Below are 26,171 nucleotides of genomic sequence, written 5' to 3' on the forward strand. Positions count from 1 at the left end.
TATAATATATCAACTAATATAAATTGTAATATCCAGTTATATTCTGTGCATTGAGGAATGCATCCAGCTTTTATTTTTTAAATAATTGGGATAATTTGCATATCTAATATTGTCACTGACATACTGTAGAATTAACTACACCCACTGTTCTCACACTGTACTGTCAAACCGTTTTAACGTACTGAATAAATGGAATGCACAGTCCACTCAGCACAGCTCAACAAAACTACAGAGATGCTTTTATTGGCATATTTCTCGTCTCTGCAGAATTATGTATCCGAATGGACTTCAAAAATGTGTTACTTGCCGTTATAGAACTGTAAATCCTAGAACACTGTGCATTAGTTTCTCCTAGCTGTATTTTTTTTTTTTTTTTTAGAACTGATGTCCCATTTTTGCATTTCTCTTGTCCCTGTAGAAGCTGTCCTCTAGGAAAATTGCTTCCAATGTAGTCAGGCTCCTGCTAAAATGTAAAAGTCTGTGTGTGTTAGAGATATAACTATGGAGTTGTCAGTATATCCAGTCTGTCATCTCGTTGCTACCCTGTTCTTGCTTTAAGGTAGTTTATGGTTTCATTCTGCCTCTTTGTATGCAATGTTTAGCTAAAAGGGGTTTGAAGTTGTATGTATAAGCTTATGTCTGAATTTTTAAGCCTGGTATAAAGCCCGGGTTAGAACCTAGCGGTGTCAGGGGTCCTGGTGAAGATGAAATGGCAGATTCCTTTATGGCTTTTTGGAATATCTTAAGTGTTGCACCTATTAGTGGGTGATGCTTTAACGTGGGTGGGTGGGCAGGATTCCCAAGGAATCCATGGCGAGTAAGTCACAGGGGTTGCGTCAGTTCAGTTTTCCAGGGCTACCCAATCTATTTTCGGCATAACCATTCCAATCTATGATTCTGGTGATGTGGGAGGCGTAATAATAGTTTTTAAAGCTAAGGAAGCCCATTACACCCGTCTGTTTGTCTTGTGTAAGTAGGCATAGGCTAATGCGTGGTTTCCTGGAGGCCCATAGAAATCTCCTCAACATTGATTGTAAGACCCTAAAGAATCTCTTTGGTATGAATATTGGTATGGTCTAAAACAAAGTACCTTAGGTATAATCGTCATCTTTATTATTGCCACCCTGCCACACCATGAGAAGTATTTCAATGTCCATCTTTCTAGGTCTTTGTTTATATTTTGGAGTAAAGGTTTAAAATTTGTGTCTTACATGGATTTTAAATTTGGTGTGTGACAGACACCTAGGTACTTGAGTGCTTTCTGTTCCCACTTAAAAGCGCAATTAGTGCGGGTGGAGGATAGTGTATCTGCTTTATAAGAAAGATTCAATGCCTCTGATTTTTATAGTTTATTTTAAAGTTTGAGACGTAGCTATAGTGTTTGAAAATGGTGCACAAATTAGGCATAGTAATGTGAGGTTGTGTAATGAAAAATAATAGGTCTGCTGCAGATTTGTAAATTTTACTACCTATCTGAAATCCGTGTATTGATGGGGAATTGTTTACTGTTCTTATCAGAAGTTCTAAGGCCAAGATGAAGAATAAAGGAGAGAGGGGGCATCCTTGTCTAGTGCCGTTATGTATGTGTACTGGCTCTGATAAAGTACCATTAATTTTCAATTTCGCCTTGGGGTTTTGGGTACAAAGTGGATATCCAAGTGAGCATGTTTGATTTTAAACCAATATGAGAACATGTCCCAAGTAGGTAATCCCAAGAAACTCGGTCAAAAGCTTTTTCTGCCTTCGTGGACAGCAGCATACCTTCAAAATTGTCTGTGTGTGCCCTTTAAATAAGGTTCAGCGCTTTTGTGACATCTCTGGCGTCTCAGGCATGAATCCCACTTGTTCTGATCCAATTTTATTGTGTAATAATAGGCGTATTCTGTTAGCTAGTATTTTGGCAAACAGTTTAAGATCAAGGTTGAGTAGGGAGATTGGTCTATAGTTGCAATCAGATTTGTTTTTATTGGGTTTAGGGAGCATTGTAACATGAGCTATCAAAAAATCTTCCGGTATATTCTGTGGATCCTTCAAACAATTAAGAGTGTTTAAAAGATGTGGTATCAGAAGGGAAGCATATGTTTTATAATAATGTGCGGTAAAACCGCCTGGGCTTTTCCCAGGTTAGAGCAATTTAATGGCTGATGACTATTCTATTTCCGAAAAACAGCAATTTTAATTGCTGAATATCGTCATCTGACAAGGTAGGTTGGCCACTATTGATTAAACAGTCCCGTATTATTTGTGAGCAGGACCCAGCAAGGTTGGCTGGTTTGTGGGGATGTTGTAGATTGTATAAATCTGTGTAACCTTTGTAAATCGCCTGTGATATTTTGTTGGTTTTGGAAGTCATCTCACCATTCTTAGTTTTTATGTTGTGTGTTATTGGCCAATTGGGTATCTTTTAAAGTTCTTGCGAGAAATGTACCCAATTTCTCACTATGTTCATAATAAAATCCCTTCTTTAGGAAGAGTGTTCTCTTTGCCTTTAGATCTTAAAGCGTTTGCAACCTTTTCCGTCGATCTTGTAGTTCAGTTGCTGTGTGAATTGCCAGGGATTGTTTGTGTTGAGTTTCAAGATGTCTGATTTTAGTCACTATGTCAGTGATCTCTTTTTCTGCTTATTTTTTTTTTTTTTTGGCCCCCATACTAATTAGTGCTCCCCTAACCACACATTTATGAGCCGCCCAAATGGTCATAGGTGAAAGTTCATCTGACGTGTTCTCTGTAAAATATGACCTTATCACCTCCGCAATTTCATGTTGTCTAGTATGGTCTGTTAGGATAGATGGATTAAGTCTCCAAGTACTTCCTTTATTGTATGCCGATGGTGAGCTTAAGGACAGTGATGTGGGAGCATGATCCAAAAAGGTTTCAAAACCTATTTTAGCATCTGTCAGAAGTGGTAAGTCCCTCTGTGTAAGAAATATATAGTCAACTCTAGTGAATTTATTATGGAGTGGAGTAAAATAGGTATAGTCTCTGTCTGAAGGATTAAATGTACGCCAGGTGTCGATTAATGTGAGGTCTACTAAAAGGGATTTTATTTTATGTAGCTTCTTATGTGGCAAACTGGATTTACCATTGGAAATGCCTTGTAATGGATTCAATGATGTATTGAAATCCCCTCCTAGGTTTTGCATCTGGATGCACAATACTAATGTGGGCTGTATTCGGGAAGTACACATTAGCTAATGTAATGGGAGTTCCTGCCCAATGTCCTTTATGGAAAAGGAATCTTCCATTAGGATCAGCATGCTGCTGGGTAATTTCCAGCTCTGCATGTTTGTGAAGGAGAATTGATACTCCTTTTGATTTGAAGGTGTGATTAGTAGAGTGGTATGCCGGAGTGTAATGTTTGCTGAACAGTCGGGGTATTGCGCTTGTTTTAAAGTGTGTTTCCTGCAAAAACACTACAGCGGGTTTCACCTTAGCTAATTCTCTCAGTAGCGATACCCTTTTCTCTGGGATATTTAAACCCCTAACATTATGCAATATAAGAAAAGGTTGCTTACCCAGTGAGAAGTATGACATGTTCAGTCAGATGTTGCGAAATGGATATATACTTTGTGGAAGTAGGCTCTCGAGAGCCTGTGAAATTCGTTGAAAAGAAAATTAAGACACAAAAGAATAGGTAGTGTAGGTAATAGAAAGGAGATTTGTTCCCGTTAATAGCTTAATTTGCAGGTATACTCTCAATTAATGCAATAAAACAGGTTCGTACTCCTTTATCTGTCAGTAGGAATGCACTTTGGTGTAGTGGTCAATGCTCATAGACAAAGATTGCTAGGTCATGAGTTCAAGGCCCAACCATGCTAACACCCTGGGTGTTCACAGTTGTGTGTGATTATTTTTTTGCCACATAGTAATACATTGGCTACATCACCTAAAATTGCATGTCAAATGGCCACGTATATTCAAGAAACAGACATGCATATGTGCTGGGTACAATTATTCATTTGCCAAGTTTCAGTATTTATTTACAGCTGTCTAAAATTTAAGGAGGTGATGGCATTCTTGGGATTTGAACTCATGCTCTCAGTGTTTATAGATAGGAGCACTAACCACTAAACCATTGAGCTGAGCATGATTACCCATATTTCAATAGTTAACCACTTCCTTACAGGGCAGTTACACCCCCTTCCTGCCCAGGCCAATTTTCATATTTTTATGCTTTTGCATTTTGAATGACAATTGCACAGTCGTGCAACCCTGTACCTAACCCAATTTTATGACATTTATTTTCACACAAATAGTGCTTTCTTTTGGTGCCATTTGATCACTGCAAGGTTTTATTTTTTTTTGCTAAAAGAAGACCTAAATGCACTGATGAGGAGGGCACGAACAGGCTCCCTGAGCACTGATTGGCATCAATGGTGGCATGGGTGGGCATCCCTGGTGGCCATGGGTCAGCAATCCCTGGTGGCTCTAGTGGCATCCCCCAAGGGTCTGCACTGGTAATCAATGCTCTGATTACAAGCACAGCCCCCCCCCCCACACTTACTTTGCATATGAATGCCATTTCTTCACGGCTGAAAGTGGCCCTCGCCATGATTAGCCAGATGATTGTGACCACTTTCTGGAATGTGTTTAACCCAATTTGGTGTCATTTCTGGTCTTTATTTTAAAAATGGTGCACACAGGCAACTAAAATGTATTGGAAATGTTTTACCTAGGCCAGTGATGATAATCCTTAACCCCCCCTAGATTTTTTTTGCCCTACATTTCCCATAATGCTCATGTACTCTGCAGTGTAGGCGAGCATCATGGGAAATATTGTTACAAAACACCTGCGTTGCCAAGGTTCACTATCACTGACCTAGGCCAACTAAACAGGTGAGTCAGTTATGCATGAATACAGTGCTGTAGCAATCTTTTATTTAGTAATAATTTTTGGGGATTTTTTTAAAATTTTTGGGTTACATTCATCCACAGAGGCTGAACGGAAATTTTGGAGGATTATTCCGTTATTTACATATATTTTTAGCTAAATCTATACATACACACTTTTTAAAAAAAATTTCTTACAATTTGGCCATACACACCCCCCCCCCATACACACACCCCCATACATACACACACACACACACCCCATACACACACACACACACCCATACACACACCCATACACACACACACACACCCCATACACACACACACACACCCTTCATACACACACACACCCATACACACTTCGCTGGAGTACAGGGACGGAGCCATACACCTGCCGCTGTACAGGGACAGAGCCATACACCTGCCGCTGTACAGGGACGGAGCCATACACCTGCCGCTGTACAGGGACGGAGCCATACACCTGCCGCTGTACAGGGACGGAGCCATACACCTGCCGCTGTACAGGGACGGAGCCATACACCTGCCGCTGTACAGGGGCGGAGCCATACACCTGCCGCTGTACAGGGACGGAGCCATACACCTGCCGCTGTACAGGGACGGAGCCATACACCTGCCGCTGTACAGGGGCGGAGCCATACACCTGCCGCTGTACAGGGGTGGAGCCATACACATGTTCATACTGTACATCCAGACAAATACGAAGAAAAGAAAACAAAAAAAACATGAGCTGTGTACAAATTAATAAGCTTTATTGAACATGTATAAAACACAAGCAGGCAGGTGAAATGCCCCCCCCCCCAAACCCCCAAATCAAGTATTCTTTATTCAAATTACAGTGCAAAGATACAACATATGATGAATAGATACAGAGCTTACAATATCCAACAGTCAAGCAAAATAAGTTGTAGACACCTTAGCATTAAGCATAAAACTTACCCAACATACTTTTATGGTTATTGTTTGCATGAACCTACCTTTCCATTTAAACTACCATCAAATCAGTAGAACATACAGCTACACAGAGGCATGAAAATAAAAAAAGACATGTATAGAGTGCAGAAAAACACACTTTGCAAAAACGATACAAAACATTTAGAGCATGAAATGTATTCATCCAACAAAATACACTTACTGCAATATGGGTCCTTAGGCATGCCAGCAAACCCCCCACCTTCAAAACCAAAAGCAAATTCGGACAGAAAGACATGTGGCCCTTCCAAAGGGAAAATGATCCACTCTAGACCATGCCTTTTTATAACATTGGTTAAACTACACGTACCCAGTAAAGGAAACGCCCAGCAATGGGGGTTGACTTGATGTAGTATTTTTGGAACAAAAAACTGTGCAAAATAACAAATGGTTTGAGCATGAGCAGCTGAACCCATAAATCTTTCAGGAAAAAAAAAAATATATATATATAAATTATATTTTGGGGATATATATATATATTTTTTTGTGGTTGTTGAATTCTGATTTCTGGGGTTCCACTGCATATGCTCAATCAATTTCCAAATTCTCTGATTTTGCAGCTCAAACACTTAGCTATTTTTTAGAGTTTAATGTGGTTCTATATCGGAAGCAACACTAATGTCTCCCCACTCAACCAACAAATATATTAATTTCACACGTATACAATTTGTTATTTTTTTTTTGGGGGGGGGGCCATATTATTGTTGCTTGTCATATAGAACAAAAGAGACAGTTGTAGGTAGTTCAGGGATTGGAACACCCAAATACACTGTTGCACTGCAGATTTGCTAAACACTTTTTTTAAAGCATCTGTGATTTGGGTAGACTTCTTTCTATTAATTATATTATATTATATATATATATATATATATATATATATATACAGTGGTGATCGAAAGTTTGGGCACCCCAGGTAAACATTTGTATTAATGTGCATAAAGAAGCCAAGGAAAGATGGAAAATTCTCCAAAAGACATCAAATTACAGATTAGACATTCTTATAATATGTCAACAAAAGTTAGATTTTATTTCCATCATTGACACTTTCAAAATTACAGAAAACAAAAAAAATGGCGTCTGCAAAGGTTTGGGCACCCTGTAGAATTTATAGCATGCCCTGCCCCCTTTGCAAGGCTGAGACCTGCCAGTGTCATGGATTGTTCTCAATCATCGTCTAGGAAGACCAGGTGATGTCAATTTCAAAGGTTTTAAATGCCCCGACTCATCTGACCTTGCCCCAACAATCAGCACCATGGTATCTTCTAACCAGTTGCCTAGAAAACTGAAACGGAAAATAGTTGATGCTCACAAAGCTGGAGAAGGCTATAAGAAGATAGCAAAGCGTTTTCAGATGTCAACATCCTCTGTTCGGAATGTAATTAAGAAATGGCAGTCATCAGGAACAGTGGAAGTTAAAGCAAGATCTGGAAGACCAAGAAAAATATCAGACAGAACAGCTTGCAGGATTGTGAGGAAAACAAGTTGTGGTACACTATTCCACTATAAAGAGATATATTTGTACAAATATGGTCTTCATGGAAGAGTCATCAGAAGAAAACCTCTTCTACGTCCTCACAACAAAAATCAGCGTTTGAACTTTGCAAATGAACATATAGACAAGCCTGATGCATTTTGGAAAAAAGTTCTGTGGACCGATGAGGTTAAAATTGAACTTTTTGGCCGCAATGAGCAAAGGTACGTTTGGAGAAGAAGGGGCACAGAATTTATTGAAGGAACCTCTGTCCAACTGTTAAGCAGCCAGTGGCACAGGGAACATCTCACGAGTAGAAGAAAAAATGGATTCAATAAACTTTCATCAAATTTTGGATGGTAACTTGATGCCATCTGTGAAAAAGCTGAAGTTAAAGAGAGGATGGCTTCTACAAATGGATAATGATCCTAAACACACCTTGAAATCCACGGGGGATTACATCAGTAAACTGAAGGTTTTGCCATGGCCTTCAGAATCTCCTGCCCTTAACATAATTGAAAATCTATGGATAGACCTTAAAAGAGCAGTGTGTGACAGACAGCCCAGAAATCTCAAAGAACTGGAAGAATTTTGTAAGGAAGAATGGGCAAAGATACCTCAAACAAGAATTAAAAGACTCTTGGCTGGCTACAAAAAAGTGTTTACAAGCTGTGATACCTGCCAAAGGGGGCAGTACAAGATATTAACTCTGCAGGGTGCCCGAACTTTTGCAGACGCCATTTTTTTGTTTCCTGTTATTTTGAAAGTGTAAATGATGGAAATAAAATCTAACTTTCTCTTACGTCCTCCGACAGTCGCCGCCCATTCACACAGTCTTCGCTTATGGGTATTGACTTCATCTCCACAGAAGTTTCTAGGCATAAGACTTGTAAAAGAACAATAAATCTACATAGTCACACCCATGAGGGCTGTCCTACCAGTTCAATACCCCCCTGCAATAGCCATCCCAAATCAGTTTGTCTTCTGCCTAGCTTCAGGAGTGGATAGGCTTCCCTGTGCTGAGGCTACAGTCTCAGCCTTCTCTCTTTTTCTTTTATGATTTATTTTCAAAAGATGTCATTTTTTCTTTACTTTGCTAGCTGTTTATTTTATCAGCACTAGTTAGTGGATCTTCGGATGAAGACGCGTCTGCGGAGCCGGGAATCGGAACCGACCGTCCTGGTTCTCCAGGACAGAGGGTCAGATGGAATCCCAGCCCGCCATCGAGCCTTTCGTAGGCTATGTGTTCGCCCTGGCCTCATAAACGACCCATCCCTGTCCATCAGGGATGCAGCCAGGTGAGGTGGCTACCTCACTGGACACAGCATAGGTTCGTCCGTGCACTACTAATGTCCTGCGTTTTTGGCTGGCGGCACTCCCCTGCCATCTGAGGGCGGGCAGTTTCCCGCTTGATGTGAGGCACCCCACGCCATCGGGTACAGGTAAGTATATTCTATGTGGGGCCTCTGTCTGGGGTCGGCAGTCCTGTGTGTCTGTGGTGTTCCCAGTGTCTGTGCGTTTTTGGGCTCCCTGTTCCCGGTCCCTGCGGGGGCGTTTATTCTCTCACAGCAGCACTGTGTGGGGTTTTTGGGGGTCCCTCTCCTAATGTCACTTCAGGGTGCTTGGGGATGCAGACACATGCGGCGACTGCTGCGGGGTTAAAAACCACCGGTCCGCCATTTTAAATGTGGGCAGCATGTCTGGCTTCACTGTGGGCGCTCCTACAGCAGCATGCTATGTAGTGTATTTTTGCGCCTTGCGGAGCCATCTTGTGTGTGGCAAAGCGATCGTTCTGAGCACATGTTGGTGGCCATCTTGCCGAAGCCTCCCATTAGTTTCCATAGGCATCCATTTTCCCTTGGCCTGCAGCTTGGTTCAGCCTCCAGCGATGACATCACTTCCTCCTTTCTCACAGGAGCGATGGAAGAAGCTGGTAACACTTTATGGGGTTCTGTCCTGCTGTTCTTTTTCCTGCCCTGCCTTGTGCAATCTTCCTGGTCAGTTTTATCCCTGCGAGGGCTCTGTATATCACAGTCTTATAGCGGTGTGCTGGGGAGGGGTCCGCAGCACACTTAAAGGGCCAGTTTAAAAAAAAAACCTTTTCTTTTCTATTATGGAATCCCATGACAGCAAATTCCCGCCAGCCTTGGTGGGGGATTCAGGGTCCACTGCATCCTCTAACCAGACTGATTTAGCTGCTATTGTGGCAACTTTGGTGTCAAAAATGGATGTGCTGATGTCTGAACGTGCTGCTAGGAAAAGGCCTAGGATTTCATTTTCTTCTGATTCTGAGTGTGACATGGTTGCTGTGGGTAGCGTGGCCCTTTCGGGGTCTCGCTCTTCTCAGGACCCACAAGAGTCTGAAGGGGAGGCGGAGGTTGCAGGGGTGGATGAATCCCCCCCTGGGTCACCCGAATTCGCAGCTATGGATAAGTTGATCCTGGCAGTGAAGGAAACACTACATTTGGAGGATGAGCCCACTCCTCCGGGCGTTGTGTCCTCTTTTGGTACACACAGGACCCGCAAGACGGCGCAGGTTTTCCCTTGCCCCGCAGAGTTTCACCATTAGGTGAATGAGCTATGGCATAATTTAAAACACACCTTCGTGGTGCCTAAGAAGTTTCAACTTCTCTAACCTTTTGCAGCTACTACGGCTGCGCGCTGGTGTGTGCTTTCTCAAGTGGATCACACGGTGGCCAGGTTGATCAAGTCTACACTGTTACCCACTGAGGACTCCCCGGTGTTTAGGGATCCTACTGATAGGAGACTGGAGTCTCTTGCCCGTCATTCCTACATGGTGGGGGGTTCCATGCTCAAGCCTATTTTTGCCTCTGTAATGGTGGTTTAGGCTGTGGCGGATTGGACCAAGGTGCTCAAACGCACACTCGTGGCCGACTCTGCTCCCCCCACTACTGTGGAAATGGTGGTGCAGATTCATCGTGGGGTCATGTATTTGTGCGATGTGGCTCTGAATGAGGCCCCCTTGGCGATACGCCTGTCCAGTGTCGCTGTGGTTAACCGTCGCTTAATCTGGTTAAAATGCTGGTCGGCTGACCAAAAATCCAGGAAGACGGTGGCTGACATCCCTTATGCGGGGTCTCGCCTTTTTGGGGAATCCTTGGACGAATTGGTAAAAGGAGTCACGGGGGGTAAGAGCACTCTGCTCCCCCAGAATCCTAGGGCATGTTTTTCCGTGGTAAGCGGGGCCCGTCCTTTAAACCCACTCAAGGGTCCTTTCGTGCCTTCAGGGCACAGAACAAGGTGGCCAGAAAAAGCCCTGGTTTGGCAAACAAAAATCCGGCCAGGCCGGTGCGGCGGCTCAGTCCGCCTCTGCCTGAAGGGGCGCCCTCACCCGTTACAGGGGTGGGGGGACGTTTGTGCGGTTTCCTACAACCTTGGCTGCTCCGAATCACGGACAGGTGGGTTCAGGAAATCATTCGGTCAGGGTACAAGATCGAATTTCTTTCATGGCCGGCGAACAGATTCTTTCCCTCAAATCTTCATTTGACCCCCAGGGCGGTTACAGGACCTGCATCAGGCGGTGCAGGATCTTCTCGCTCAGGGGGTGATTGTCCCGGTGCCTCATCAGGACAGGTTTCGGGGTTTCTATTCTAATCTGTTCACTGTGCCCAGAAAGGAGGGCAAAGTGCGTCCGATTCTGGACTTAAAAGCGCTGAACCGCTTCTTGCGCGTTCAAAAATTTTGCATGGAGTCACTCCGTTCAGTGGTGGCCTCCCTGAATCCGGGAGAGTTCCTGGCCTCCATAGACCTGAAGGATGCGTATCTGCACATCCCCATTTTCGAGGGTCATCAGAGGTACCTCCGATTCGCTATCGCGGAGGATCATTACCAGTTTGTGGCGTTACCTTTCCGTCTCGCTTCGGCTCCAAGGGTCTTTACCAAAGTGTTGGCGCCTGTTCTGGGCCTGTTACGGGCACAGGGCATCGCGGTCTTGGGATATCTGGACGATCTCCTGTTAAGATCGAGTGCCAGTCAGAACCTGCTTTGCGATCTGTCCACTACGGTCCAGACGCTTCAGGAGATCGGTTGGACGATCAACATTCAGAAGTCGACCTTGTCGCCTTCGGTTCGTCTCCTGTATCTGGGAATGGTTCTGGACTCTGCTCAAGCAAAGGTGTTCTTGCCGGAGGACAAGCTCCGGACTCTGCAGAACGAGGTCAGGTCCCTCAGGGACAACAAATCCTCATCACTCAGGACCTGTATGCGGTCCCTGGGGTTGATGGTGTCGGCCTTCGAGGCGATACCATTTGCACAGTTTCACACGCGATCTCTCCAAGCGGAGATCCTCCCCAGGTGGGACAGACTACCTCAGTCCTTGGACCTGAGGGTGTCTGAGTCACCAGACCAAAATTGATCTATTGTGGTGGCTTCAGTCCTCGGCTGTGTCGGGCGGAAAGTCCTTCCGGCCAATTCTGTGGACGGTGATCACCACGGATGCCAGCCTGTCGGGCTGGGGTGGCGTCCTGGGCAACCTATCTGCCCAGGGCACGTGGTCGGTGGAGGAATCCTCCCTTCCGATAAACATTTTGGAATTGAGAGCAATCAGGCTGTGCCTGCTCCATTGGTCGGATCGTCTTCAGGTCCGTCCTGTGCAGGTGCAGACGGACAATGCCACTGCGGTGGCTTACATCAACCACCAAGGGGGCACCAGGAGTGCCTGGGCGGCCCAGGAGGTGACCGGTATTTTGTCTTGGGCCGAGACTCATGTCCCGGCGTTATCGGCAGTTCACATTCCGGGTGTGGAGAATTGGCAGGCCAACTATCTGAGCCGCCAGACCCTGGACCGGGGGGAATGGTCCCTACACCCTGAGGTGTTTCAAATGATGTGTGCGAAGTGAAGATCCCCGGATGTGGATCTGTTCGCGTCTCGGCTGAACCACAAGGTGGAAAGGTTCGTGGCAAGAACACGCGATCCTCTGGCAGACGCCTCGGATGCGCTGGTGGTGCCTTGGCATCAGTATCAACTGATATATGCCTTTCCTCCGATTCAGCTGTTGTCCAGGTTCCTTCGCAGATTGGCCTCGGAACAATCACTGGTGATTCTGGTAGCGCCGGACTGGCCTCGCCGGTCTTGGTATGCGGACATCGTTCACCTGGCCGTAGAGCCTCCGTGGCGGCTGCCAATGCGAGAAGATCTACTGTCTCAGGGACCGATCTTCCATCCTGCTTTACAGTCGCTGGCTTTAATGGCCTGGCTGTTGAAAGCCAGGTCCTGAGAGACAGGGGTCTCTCCTCAGAGGTCATTCCTACTTTGATCAAGGCTAGAAAAGCCTCTTCTGGTAAGATTTATTACCGTACATGGAAAGCTTATTTTGCCTGGTGTGAGTCCAGGGGTTTCTCTCCTCATTCCTACTCGGTGTCGAGGGTGTTGGCTTTCCTCCAGACTGGTGTGGACCAGCGCCTTACATTCCTTGGATGTTGTCTGGGCGATCAGGGTTTACCTGTCATCGACTGAATCCTTTCGAAAATCGGATTCTCTATTTGTCCTTCCTGAGGGACCTCGGAAGGGTATGGCTGCGTCTGCAGCAACCATTGCCAAATGGATCAGACAGACCATTGTACAGGCCTATTCATTGCGGGAACGGGTTCCCCCCTTCCCTGTCAAGGCGTACTCTTCCAGGGCGAAGAGTACGTCCTGGGCCTATCGGCATCGGGCCTCGGTGGCCCAGGTGTGCAAGGCTGCGACTTGGTCGTCGGCTCACACTTTCTCAAAATTCTACAAAATTGATGTTCTGGCATCAGCTGATGCATCCTTTGGCCGCAAAGTTCTCTGTGCGGCTGTTCCATAGGAAACCCTGGTTTTTGTACGGGTTCCTAGCTGTTGGGGTTATTTTCCCCTTGGTTATTTGTTTTCCTGGGTTGTTGCTCATGTTGAGCCTTTGTTTTTTTATACCCAGAAGGTTACCTTCTTGTACATGTAAGGTTCCTTTCTCTGATGTGGGTACTATGTTGCCTATCTGGCGGTTGCGTTGCCCACCCCTCATGTTTACACTGCTTTGGGACATCCCCATAAGTGAAGACTGTGTGAATGGGCGGCGACTGTCGGAGGACGTAAGAGAAAACTGAATTTTTGTAAAATCTTACCGTAAAATTCCTTTCTCTGAGTCCTCTGTCAGTCGCCGCCCCCGCCCCTCTTTTTGGAGTCTTTTTATACATTTTCACTATTTGCAACCAAACTGATTTGGGATGGCTATTGCAGGGGGTATTGGACTGGTAGGACAGCCCCCATGGGTGTGACTATGTAGATTTATTCTTCTTTTACAAGTCTTATGCCTAGAAACTCCTTTGGAGATGAAGTCAATACCCATAAGTGAAGACTGTGTGAATGGGCGGTGACTGTCGGAGGACTCAGAGAAAGGAATTTTACGGTAAGATTTTTAAAAAATTCAGTTTTTGTTGACATATTATAAGAATGTCTAATCTGTAGTTTGATGCCTTTTGGTGATTTTTCCATCTTTCCTTGGCTTCTTCATGCACATTAATACTAATTTTTACCTGGGGTGCCCAAACTTTCGATCCCCACTGCATGTGTGTGTGTGTGTATGTATATATATATATATATATATATATATATATACTTTTTTTTTTTTAGTTTTGTTTTGTTTTCATAATATATATATATATATATATATATATATATATATATATATATATATATATGCCAAAAAATAAAATACACACATATATATATATATATATATATATATATATATATATATATATATATAGTTTTTCTTGAACAATATATTTATGATTTTTTAGTATTTTTGGTTTGTTTAAGAAAGAAGCCTACCCCCATCACAAATGCTTTCAAATATGTGGGTTCAAATCCCTGAACTACCTACAACTGTCTCTGTTGTTCTATATGACAAGCAACAATAATATGGCTCCCCCCCAAGAAAATACAAAATTGTATATGTGTGAAAATAATATATTTGTTGGTTGAGTGGGGAGCCATATTAGTGTTGTTTCCTATATAGAACCACATTAAACTCTGAAAAACTGCAAACTATTTTAGCGTAGCTGAACCCAAAACTCTTTCACGACCATGCAACTGTCCATTAAAGTCACGCAGTGCCGAATCGCAAAATAGGCCCTGGTCAGGAAGGGGGTAAAATCTTCCGGGGCTTAAGTGGTTAAAAAAAAAAAATATATATATATATATATATATATATATATATATATATATACTGTGTGTGTGTGTATATATATATATATATACTGTGTATATATATATATATATATATATATATATATATAGAGAGAGAGAGAGACATATAGATATACACACAGATATATATATATATATATATATATATTTTTTTTTTTTTTAGATATATATATATATTTTTTTTTTTCTTAAGAAAGAAGTCTACCCAAATCACAGATGCTTTAAAAAAAAGTGGTTAGCAAATCTGCTGTGCAACAATGTATTTGGGGGTTTGAATCCCTGAACTACCTACAACTGTCTCTGTTGTTCTATATGACAAGCAACAATAATATGGCTCCCCCCCAAAAAATAAAACATTGTATATGTGGGTATACAGGGTCCAATCATACCCAGTTATCCATAGGCCAGTTTCCAGGTTATTCTTCAAGAATGATCAAGTTATTTACCAGGTTAGAGAATGGATGCTGAAAATTATTATATTCAATTCAAGTGTTCTCTGTATTTGGATCCTTTGGTCATATAGGGGGAGCGACTAGGATTTGGTCCTGTGCGTTTCCAGAATTTTGGTTTCTTGGAGGATGGAGGTTTTGTCAGGGAAGCCTGAGGTGTAATGGCTCGGTTCGGGATGGAATTTCTTAAACTATTCTGGTAAAGCGATCAGTGGTATAGTTAGTTGCTCTCAAAAGGTGGTGATCTCGTCTGGCATTTTCAGATAGTACGGTTTCGCATTATAGGTAGCATTCAGAGCGAAAGGGAAGCGCCAGCGGTAAGGTATCCCACTCCCTCTTAGCTGGTCTAACAGTGGGAGGAGAGCAAGTCTGTTTTGTAAAGTAATGGGTGAAAGGTCTTGATATAAGGTAATGACATGGTCAATAAAGTGGATTTGTTTGTTCCTTCTGGCTTGCTCAGAATCTCCTGTTTGATTGTGAAGCTTTGGAGGAAGCAGACGTTGTCCCTGGGGGGGGGGGGGGGAGGCCTTATCAAGGGGCTTTGGCTTGAGAGCTCTGTTTGCTCTGACAAAATCAATGGCGGTATCCTTGGGACATTTGAGTAGTTGATTGAAAATCGCCTCAAAGGTCGATTTGGTCTGTGAGGGTTCAAATGTCTCAGGATTCTTATATTCTGTCCCCTGCCCCTGTTGTCTAAATCCTCCAAATGTCTGTTCATGAGGATAAGGTGTGTAGCGTGTGAGGATAATACTATCTTCAAGTGCTCCACGGCCCTGTCTCTCTGGGCATCTGCCCGTTCAGTGTCAGAGATCCTCTCAGGCAGTGTCAGGATCTCTGCTTTCAATTCTGTGATCGCCATGGAAAAGGTATATTTAATATCTGCTGCTATCTTGGTCATTTCTGATAGTTGTAGAGGGTGATATTCATGCTCATAGTCTCTTATCAGCTCCTCTGAAGCAGGCAGTGAGTCCTCACTGTGCTCCCCTTCGTGTGTTGTCAGCACCATCTTGGTTGCAGGCTGGCCGCGGGGTTGAGAGCGGAATATGTCCGAAATACTAGGGGTTCCAGGAGTGGAAGACGATCTAGGTGGTCGAGGACCCGGAGTATCTTTGTTCGGTTTGCCCATTACCGAATTTGTGTGGCTGGAAGCAGAATTGGCCGCTGGAGTGTGGATCTCCTCTATGCTGCTTCCACTCCCGTTGCGTGCCAAGCCACGCCTCCTCAATAAAGAGAACTTGTTACCAGGCCATTCTTCCCCTTTTTTGGGTACCGTGGTTTTTCGCACTTTCACAGGTGCATGCCATTTTAAGGCTTGACATGTTTGGTATCTATTTACTCTATGCAACCCCATATTTTTTATTTTCTAAAAAATAGATATACTATTGTGGCATAATTTGCACCACACTATGGGTATACTATTGTGGAATAAATTGCACTAAAATCTATTTCTCTATACATCGACAGACGCAGCCTCATCTCCATGAGCTGAGTAGGTTATGCTGCCACCTGCAGGAGTAGTCTAGGCAGTACGTTAGTACAAAACTTTTAACATGTACACACCCATGGGGCTGTCCCTTTAGGTATAACCCCCACTGCCACAGCCCAGCACATCAGTTTTTTCTGCCTAGAGAAAGAGTAGGACCTAGGTTTCCTGCTGAGACTCCGGTCTCAGTTTTTTATTCTTTTCAGAACATTTCTTTTTATTTCTCTTTTCTCACTTGCTAGCTAGTGTTCAGGGAAGAATTTTCCTGGTTATCTATAAGCAACGATGCTGGCTGGGGCTTCGCACTGGATAATCTAGATTCTTATGGTCCCCCCAGTCTGGCCTACGAGCATGAGCAGGTTACAGGGCCGACCTAGGCCTAGCCATGATGGTGCCCCTTTTCCGGATGGGGGTGAGCCTGCGATCGGATGCCTCGCTGGGATGCGACAACCTGGAACACCCTGAGTCGCAGCGTACCCCTCAGCTGGCAGCACCCCCACTTTGGAGCCCACCTGGTCCATGGTGAGTAAATATCCCTTGCCCCCGCTGACCTTGGGGGGGATGTGGGCCCTCTTCTGGGATAATAGGATTTGTGCCTCCCAAGAGATCCCCCTGGCCTGGCCAGTCTGTGTGTCCTACCCTCCCCCTTCCCTGTTCCTGCGGTGGCTGTGTGTTTGGAGCGCCTGGTGCCCTGTGGGGAGGCTGACATGGTACCTTGGGCTTGCTGGTCCCTGTTGTGGTTCCTGAGGCTTTCATGCGTCGGTTCCCGGCCGCCGTGGGCGCCGCCATCTTAGTGTGGGCAATGTGAATTTTTACACATAGATTTCTATGGGATAGCCATTTTCCCTGAAGCTTCCTATTGATATGTATGGGCATCCATCTTTGTGTAGCCCCTGTGCTATGCTGAGCAGCGTGACCTTCCTCAGGCACAATTACTTCCTGTATTTTTGTTTCTTGCTGCTAGCCGAGGTCACTTCCTGTCTTCTCTCCATGCTGCTGGAAGAATTTAGGAGGACGGTTTGTCGAAGGTGGTACATTCTGCTGTCAGCTTAGTTTAAAGGGGTTCCCTGCAGACCACTGCGATCGATGGTGGGTGCCCCGATCGGCGCTCTTAAGAAGACAGTACTCCATTTTTTGCTACTTGCAATATGGAGTCCCAAACTGTGCAATCACCCTCAGACCTACTCTGTGCGACTCCCGGACAGTCCGTATCGCAGTCGCTGGCTGCGATTTCAGCAGCCCTGGAAAGCCTGGTCACTAAAGTTGGCCACTGCCTTCTTCATCTATGCAGGTGTCCTCGGAATGAGACTGATGTGGTCACCCCAAACGCTCCCCTACCTGAGGGGTCGCTGTCCTCGCAATCAGATGGTGAAGAGGACCGCGCTTTGGTGAAAGCCCTGATTATTTCAGTACAGGATACTTTAAAATTGGCTGATGAGTCCACGGCGGCAGGGACGCGGGTGGCTTTTGGCTCCCAGAAGTCTCTAAAGACTGACAGGGTTTTCCCTTGCCCCGACACTTTTTATGATATTGTGAATGACCAATGGTGGCACGTTAAACACGTGTTAATGATGCCAAAACGATTTAAACGCCGGTACCCTCTGAAAATGTTTCCAACTGTTAGAGGGTGCCACCTAAAGTGGACCATCCTGTGTCCAGATTGAAAAAATCTACCCTTGTGCCTGTGGAGGATTCCCTGGTCTTTACGGATCTAGTGGACAGACGGGTGGAATCCCTTTCCCGCCATCTTCTCGTGCTGGCGGGTTCCATTTTGAAACCGGTTTTTGTGTCTGTGTTAGTCTCACAGACGGTGACAGAATGGATTAGGGGTTTGCGGGAGTCTTTGGACCCCCAAGACTGTTCCTCTGAACAGCTGGAACTGTTTGACCAGGTGGTCCAGGCTCTGGTGTTCCTGTGTGATGCATCTATGGATGTGGCTCCCCTGGTGGCCAGGGTTTCGGCCGTGGGCATTGTTTTAAGGTGCATGGTTTGGTTGAAGAGCTGGTCGGCTGACCAAGCTTCTAAGAAAGCCCTAACTGATCTCCCCTTTCTGGGAGAGCGTTTGGCGACTCATTGGATGAGTTGATCAAGGGCCTGACTGGCGGGAAGAGTACTCTTCCAGAAATCCTCCAAGGGTAAGACACCCCATACTTAACGGGGTCCTCCTTTTTCCGCTCATAAGCGTTTTTTTTTTTTTTTCGCGCCTCCTGGGCGCAAGAAAAAGGTAAGCCGTTCAGAGCTTCTGGAGGAGCTAAAAAGCATTGGGGCAAGCCGAAGGCCGGTCAGTCCAGTGCTGCTGAAAAGTCCTCTTCAGCATGAAGGGGCGCCCTCATCCGTCTCAAGGGTTGGGGGGACGTCTGCGCTTCTTTCAGGAACCCTGGACTTCCTTCATTCGGGATGAGTGGGTTCGCAAACTGATTTGATCCGGGCACAAGATTGAATTCTGGTCCTAGCCAGAGGACAGGTTCTTTCAGTCGAATCTTTATCTGTTTCCGAAGCGTTTGAAGGATCTGCGGGAGGCTGTGCGAGTTCTCCTGGCTCAAGGGATGATTGTGTCGGTTCCTCCGCAGGAACACTCTTAAGGTTTCTATTCAAACCTGTTCACGGTGCCCAGAAAGGAGGGCAAGGTGCGTCCAATCCTGGACCTCAAGGCTCTGAACCGTTTTGTGCCGGTGCAGAATTTTCGAATGGAGTCCATTCGGTCAGTGGTGGCATAATTGAATCAGGGGGATTTTCTGGCCTCCATCGATCTCAAAAATGCTTATCTCCACGTCCCCATATTTGAGAGACATCAGCGTTTCCTCCTCTTTGCGGTGGCAGAGGAGCACTTTCAATTTGTGGTGTTACCCTTTGGTCTCGCCTCAGCTCCCAGGGTTTTTACCAAGGTCCTAGCCCCTGTGCTGGCCTTGTTACGTTGACAAAGTATCTCCATTGTGGGATATCTGGACGATCTTCTGTTGCGAGCAGTCTCCCATTCGGATCTGCTGGACAACGTCTCTATCACCATTCAGACTCTTCAAGACTTCGAGTGGACGATCAATTTAAAAAAATCTGCCCTGACGACGTCCGTGTGGGTCACTTATCTGGGGCTGATCCTCGATTCTGTTCTGGCGAGGGCATTCCTTCCTTTAAACAAGCTTCAGAAGTTGCAAAGGGTGGTCCGGTTGCTGGTGGAGACGGATGAGTCCTTTCGGGCCTGCACGAGGGCCCTTGGTCTAATAGTCTTGACCTTTTGAAGCGGTCCCGTTTGCTCCGTCTCACACGAGACAGTTGCAGAAAGAGATTCTGACAAAATGAAACAGGGATCCTCGGTCATTGCACCTGAAGATTCGGTTGAGCCATCTCACGAAGTCGGCTCTTGGTGGCTCCAGTCACCTGTCCTGTGCCAGGGCAAGTCCTTCCTGCTGGTGTTTTGGACAGTAGTCACCACGGACGCCAGCCTGTCAGGCTGGGGTGGAGTGCTGGGGAAGCTCTGTGCCCAGGGGACTTGGATGACGGAAGAGTCTTCCTTGCCGATCAATATTCTGGAGCTGATAGCGATCAAGCTCTGCTTGCTTCACTGGATGAGTTGGCTACGCGGCTCTCCGATTCGGGTTCAGACAGACAATGCCACAGCCGTGGCTTACATCAATCATCAGGGGGGCACCAAGAGTGCCCTGGCAACCAAGGAGGTGGCCAAGATTCTAGTGTGGATGGAACACAATGTTTCGGCTCTTTCCGCAGTTCACATCCCAGGTGTGGAGAATTGGCAGGCAGATTACCTGAGCCGTCAGGTGTTGGATCAAGTGGAGTGGTCCCTTCATCCGGAGGCATTTCGTCTCCTGTATGCCCGGTGGGGGACTCCAGAGGTGGATCCGTTTTGCGTCTCGCCTCAACAGGAAGGTTAAGCGTTTTGTGGCCAGATCTCAGGACTCCTTGGAGTCAGTATCGCCTGATCTATGCCTTCCCTCTGCTCGTTCTCCTGTAGAGGTTTCTTCGCTGGGTGGCAATGGAAGGCGTTCCAGTCATTCTAGTGGCACCAGACTGGCCTCGGCGGTCCTGGTACGCAAAACTGGTAAAAATGGTTGTGGATCCTCCATGGCGTCTTCCTCTGTGGGAAGATCTGCTATCTCAAGGACCGATCTTCCATCCTGCTTTACGGTAGCTGGCTTGGCTGTTGAAAGCAAGGTGTTGAAGGATAGAGGTCTCTCTGATTCGGTGGTTCCTACCCTTTTGAAGGCCAGGAAGTTGACACCTAGGAAGATCTATCGTTGTACGTGGAAATAGTACATTTCATGGTGTGAATCGCTGCAGCTGCACCCTCGCTTGTTCTCTATAGCTAGGGGTTTGGCCTTCTTACAAAAAGGGGTTGATCAGTGCTTGTTGTTTGGCACTATAAAGGGCCAGGTGTCAGCCTTGGCTATTTACTTCCAATGTCATTTGGCTACTAATAGTTTGATTCGCACTTTCATTCAGGGGGTGCGTCATCTGGCTCCTCCGTGGAGATCCCCCGTTACCACCATGGGATCTTAATCTGGTTTTGTCTGTTCTTCAGAAGCCTACTTTTGAGAATATTACGGAGATTTCTCTGCTTTCTTTGTCACGGAAGGTTGCCTTCCTAGTGACTATCACTTCTGCAGTTGGTGGCGCTGTCCTGTTGTTCACCTTATTTGGTGGTCCACAGGGATAATGTGGTCCTCCGGCCTAATCCATCTTTTCTTCCTAAGGTGGTGTCGGATTTTCACCTGAATGAAGACACTGTGTTGCCTTCCTTATGTCCTAAGCCTAAACATCCCAAAGAAGTTGCCTTGCACTCTCTGGATGTGGTGCGGGCGATAAGGGTTTATCTGATGGTTACTGAGTCCTTCAGGATGTCAGACTCTCTCTTTGTCCTTCCGGACAGTCCTCGCAAAGGTTTGGCTGCGTCCGCTGCTACCATTTCGAGATGGCTCAGGCAGACAGTCGTTCAGGCTTATTCAGTCAGGGGTCAGGTTCCTCCTTTCCCTGTGAAGGCGCATTCTACTAGAGCGTTGAGTGCCTTTTGGGCTTTTTGCCATCAGGCCTCTGTGGCACAAGTTTGTAAGGCAGCGACTTGGTCGTCTGTACACACCTTTACAAAATTGTACAAGGGGGAATTGTTGGAATCTTCGGATGCCTCTTTTGGCCCCAAGGTTTTGCAGGCTGCTGTTTCATAAGAGAATTTTTTTGTTATTCTCTTAGGGGTCTTTTACCTGGGTGAGCTCCTGTTGTTTGGTTGAGCTCCATGTTGCCCGGTTTGCTAGGTTTAGCCTCTTTGAGTTGACGTTACTGTCTGGTTGCGTTTTTCCCACCCCTCATGCCTATACTGCTTTGGGACGTCCCACTCAGCTCATGGAGATGAGGCTGTGTCTGTCAATGGGTGATAGAGAAAATATGATTTTTGTAAGATCTTACCGTAAAATCTTTTTCTCTGATGTCCATCGACAGACGCAGCACCCGCCCCTCTGTATGGGGATGGTTTCTTTGCCTTCACTGCTTGCAACTAAATTGATGTGCTGGACTGTGGCAGTGGGGGTTATGCCTGGAGGGACAGCCCCGTGGGCGTGTACATTTTAAATGTTTTGTACTAACGTACTGCCTAGACTACTCCTGCAGGTGGCAGCATAACCCACTCAGCTCATGGAGATGAGGCTTCGTCTGTCGATGGACATCAGAGAAAAAGATGTAAAATCTTACAAAAATCTTATTTTTAGTTTATTTCTTCCTGTAAATATACATTTATACATAAAAACATGCACAAATATCACAACCTCTTTCATATATATATTTCTATAGTCACAAATATCGTGCTACAAGTGGTTAACTTTCTGTAAATTGTAATGGCAGTGAACCCATATTTTACATATTTTCATAGTCTTTTTTTTACAAATATTTAATTTAATGAAAATCTATTATTTTTTGTTAAACAAAAATGTGCTTTAATATGTAAACAAATTCCTCAGTCTTACGCCTATACTGTGAATTAGTCTCCGCGCTCGAGGAAGCACCAGCACATCGACTGGTAAAAGTTAAAACCAATGTAGCAGCTACTTAAACAAATAAGCAGTATATTTGGTGAAAATAAATAAAGAATAATAGTAGCGCTTGAAACAGTGTTAAAAAGACTCTAAAATAAGACTCTAGAGTAAACCATAAAGAGTCCCCCAAGATGTCACTCTGGTAAGTGTTGAACTCCTCCCAGCATATGGAGAATAGTCCTATGTAGTCATTCACTGTTGGTGTATCAAAACATCCATCCCCTGAGAATCCGAAACTCCAACAATTCACAAGCCGCAAATCATTCGTGTAGTTCAACAGGGTCACCAGTATTCCACCACCAAGTGCAGGGGGGCAATAAGAAATGGCCACTCACCAGATCACGTTGCTCACTTACTCTCATAAGTGAGCACACCTCGCATATAATCAATGCCCACGAGTAGAGATCAGCAAGGGTTAAATCCAAGATTGGTTCAGTGGTTCTCTTCCTCTCATGCTCCCATGTGCGTGGAAAACAAAAAACATTCCCCACTAGTGCAATATGTCTGATAAGAATTTATTCAAAAAATACCAACACAGCATACATCGCACTCACTTGTAAAAGAAGTAGTAAAAGCTTATCTCGTGTACTGGCAGGTTCGGATCCTCCACTGCTACTACGATGTGGCTCCACGCCAGATCGGGTAGTCCCGGAAGTCCTCCGCTGTCGTAGTCCGCGATTGGGTGCGTCGTCTGGCCACGCCCCGACGCGTTTCGTCACTTCCTGACTTCAACTGGGGGCGCGGCCAGACAAGCGCTCCCAATCTATTTATGCCTCGCCTCGCGGCGTCGCATCCAATAGTGAAGCAGACAGGTCACCCGGAAGGACAACTCGCCTCATAATACCGGAAGTTGAAAGTAGACTGGGAACTTCCTATCGGGCGATGTTGTAACACCACCTCTGCAGACATCAATCCAGAGGAGTCTGATCCTATTGGTACACCCCGCCCCGGGCCAACCCAAATAGGCGTGCAGTCTAATCAAGTGACCTACTGCTTCAATCACCTCGAGAGCCATTGAAAGTCACTCAAACAAGTGAATAACCAATCAATAGTATCTCGGCGCACTCTAAATAGCATCCAATGTTACAGGTTGCAATAAACACTGAAGTCACACAAATGCATAATTCCAAGTTTAGCAAATAAATGCGGACAAATAAAATATAAAATCTCATATGTAAAATATATAAAATATATACTATAGCAAAGAAAATAATGCTAAAAGATAGCACATTAAACGGTCAGATATCAATTCAGAACAGTGTATAGAATTAAATATCACTATCAAATAATTGAAATCCATTCAATATGGTATAGGTTTTAAAAACTGAAAAATCTTGGATATAGAGTAAAGATGATGGTATATATCTATTCAAAGTTACAGTCAAAAATAATAATAATAGACTAAGAGTCACTGATGAAACAATTGAGGTCAAGTTCGATGTTCAAACCCACCGGCGCGAGGGATTGGGTCAGGTAAATCCACTTAGTTTCGCACTTAGAGAGTTCTCTGACCCAATTAGCCCCTCGCCACGGGGGTGTGACTCGTTCAATACCCCAGAATAACAGTTCACTGGGGTCCTGGTGGTGATGTTGCCGAAAGTGGGCTGGTACATTGTGTTCCCGTTTGCCATTGATAATGTTGGTGATGTGTTCACCAACACGAATTTTCAAAGTTCTTTTGGTTCTCCCTATGTACACCAACTTACATGGGCACATGAGCCCATAAACGACATGAGTGGTGTCGCATGTAATAAAGGATTTTATTTTAAATGTTTTATCAATGGCTGGAACAGAAAAAGATGTACGTCTTCTCAGATTATTAGGTGTAAGAGAACATGCTCTGCACCTCCCACATGTAAATGAGCCTTTTAGATCTGGAAAAAAGGCGATGTTAGGTGGATCAATCACCTTTCTCACCACACGGTCCCCAAAATTGGGGGCTCTCCGATAGATGAAAGAGGGGTTCTTGGGTAGGGCCGGGCCCAGGGTCCTGTCCAATTGCAGTATCGGCCAATGTTGTTTAAATATGGCTTCTACCTTCCTATAGTCATTAGAAAAGTCAGAGAGGAAACTCCATTGTTTGGGGTCATTATCTGGTGCCCCAACTCTGACTCCCTGACTCAAAGGCCTAGGTGCTTCCAGAATGTTGGTAATCTCCCTGTCCAACACAGATTCCTCGTATCCCTTGGCCACGAACCTCTCCTTTAAGGTTCCCACCTGATCCAGATAGTCATTCGTAGATGTGCAATTCCGCCTGACGCGTAAGAATTGCCCCCTGGGAATATTCTTAAGCCAGTTGGGGTGGTGGCCACTTTGTATAGCGAGGTAGCTGTTTCTATCCGTGGTTTTGAAGAATACTTTCGTGGAAAGGGCATTTCCTTCCCTCTTAATTGTTACATCTAGGAAATGAATTTCACTCTGACTGTGATTAAACTCAAGTCTTATGTTGTTCTGGTTGCTGTTCAGGTGCTGCATGAAGGCCATGAGGTTTTGCTCCGATCCCTCCCAGATGAAGACAATATCATCTATAAACCGACGATAGTATATTAGCTCGGGTCTGGTGATGTTAAAGACAAATTTGTCCTCCCACTCTGCCATAAAAATGTTGGCCAGACTGGGAGCAAATTTGGCGCCCATTGCCACGCCAGTTCTCTGGCTGTAGAAATTACTGTCATGCCAGAAATAATTATGGCCCAGGCAAAAATCCAGGGCTCTTCCAATAAAAACCTTTTGTTCCCATGGCAGGTCCTCTCTTTTGCTCATAGCCCAATATCGTGCTACAAGTGGTTAACTTTCTGTAAATTGTAATGGCAGTGAACCCATATTTTACATATTTTCATAGTCTTTTTTTTACAAATATTTAATTTAATGAAAATCTATTATTTTTTGTTAAACAAAAATGTGCTTTGTTTGTACATTGATGATTGGACCTTTTTAATACTGCGTTTTCTTCTAGGACCTTGTAGAAAACCGACAACTACTGCAAGTTGGAGGAGGCTCTGTCAGGCTGGTAGCAAGAACTCATGCTAGTTCCTGGCTTTTGAATGCAAATTGTGTAAAAGAACCAACTTATCAGGACAAAACACTTCCTAATAAAGACACTGATTGTCCTGCGTTTGATCAACAAATCTCCACAGACCAAATTGAAAGTGACTCCAGCATCTATGAACCCCCAAGAAAGAAAGCTCACTTAGATCTTAAAAATGCAGAGAGCCTAACTGATGCAGAAAATCCATCATTTCCAGTAGTTCAAAGCAGTGCTGGAAGCTTGCAAATGCTTCTGACAACTTATACAGGTAAGGACAACCACCTTTCTTTCTCATCTATTGAGGGATACAAAGGCTAAAGTTTAATTTTACTAGCAATTTTTTTTTTTGCATGCCATTCTCAGCAGCCAGGTTCAGGATGACTGTACTGCAACCAGACCCCACTGGACTGGATGTTGTGGGACTACTCTGGAAGTGGCATTTGGGCACTGGGTTCAATGAGGGATTTGTTCCTGACTCAGTGGATTCCATGCCCTTTAGATTAAGGTATTTCGCCATGGTCATGCGTGACTTGATTACCAAAATTACCCAGTTGCTTGCTGAATCTGTTCGCAGAAGCCATAGGCATGCTCCCACGTCCTTTCCAGCAGGTTTTGTATTTGGTTTACCCACTGCCTTAACAGTTTCTGAACCCTTTGTCGCAGAGGCTGTGATTCTGAGTTATGTGATTC

At 45.0% G+C, this 26,171-nt stretch overlaps 1 protein-coding gene across 1 annotated transcript in view; it reads left to right on the forward strand.

Annotated features, from left to right (window-relative positions):
• Nucleotides 1-26,171, forward strand: part of GTF3C1 (general transcription factor IIIC subunit 1) — a 360,695-nt gene that overhangs the window by 312,742 nt on the left and 21,782 nt on the right. The window contains exon 34 of the mRNA XM_082260707.1: nucleotides 25,410-25,749. Coding sequence (XP_082116833.1) covers nucleotides 25,410-25,749 — 340 coding nt within the window. The remainder of the gene's footprint in view (nucleotides 1-25,409; nucleotides 25,750-26,171) is intronic.

Source organism: Pelophylax lessonae (genome assembly GCF_965119305.1).
Source record: "Pelophylax lessonae genome assembly, chromosome: 6".
Lineage (NCBI taxonomy): Eukaryota > Metazoa > Chordata > Amphibia > Anura > Ranidae > Pelophylax > Pelophylax lessonae.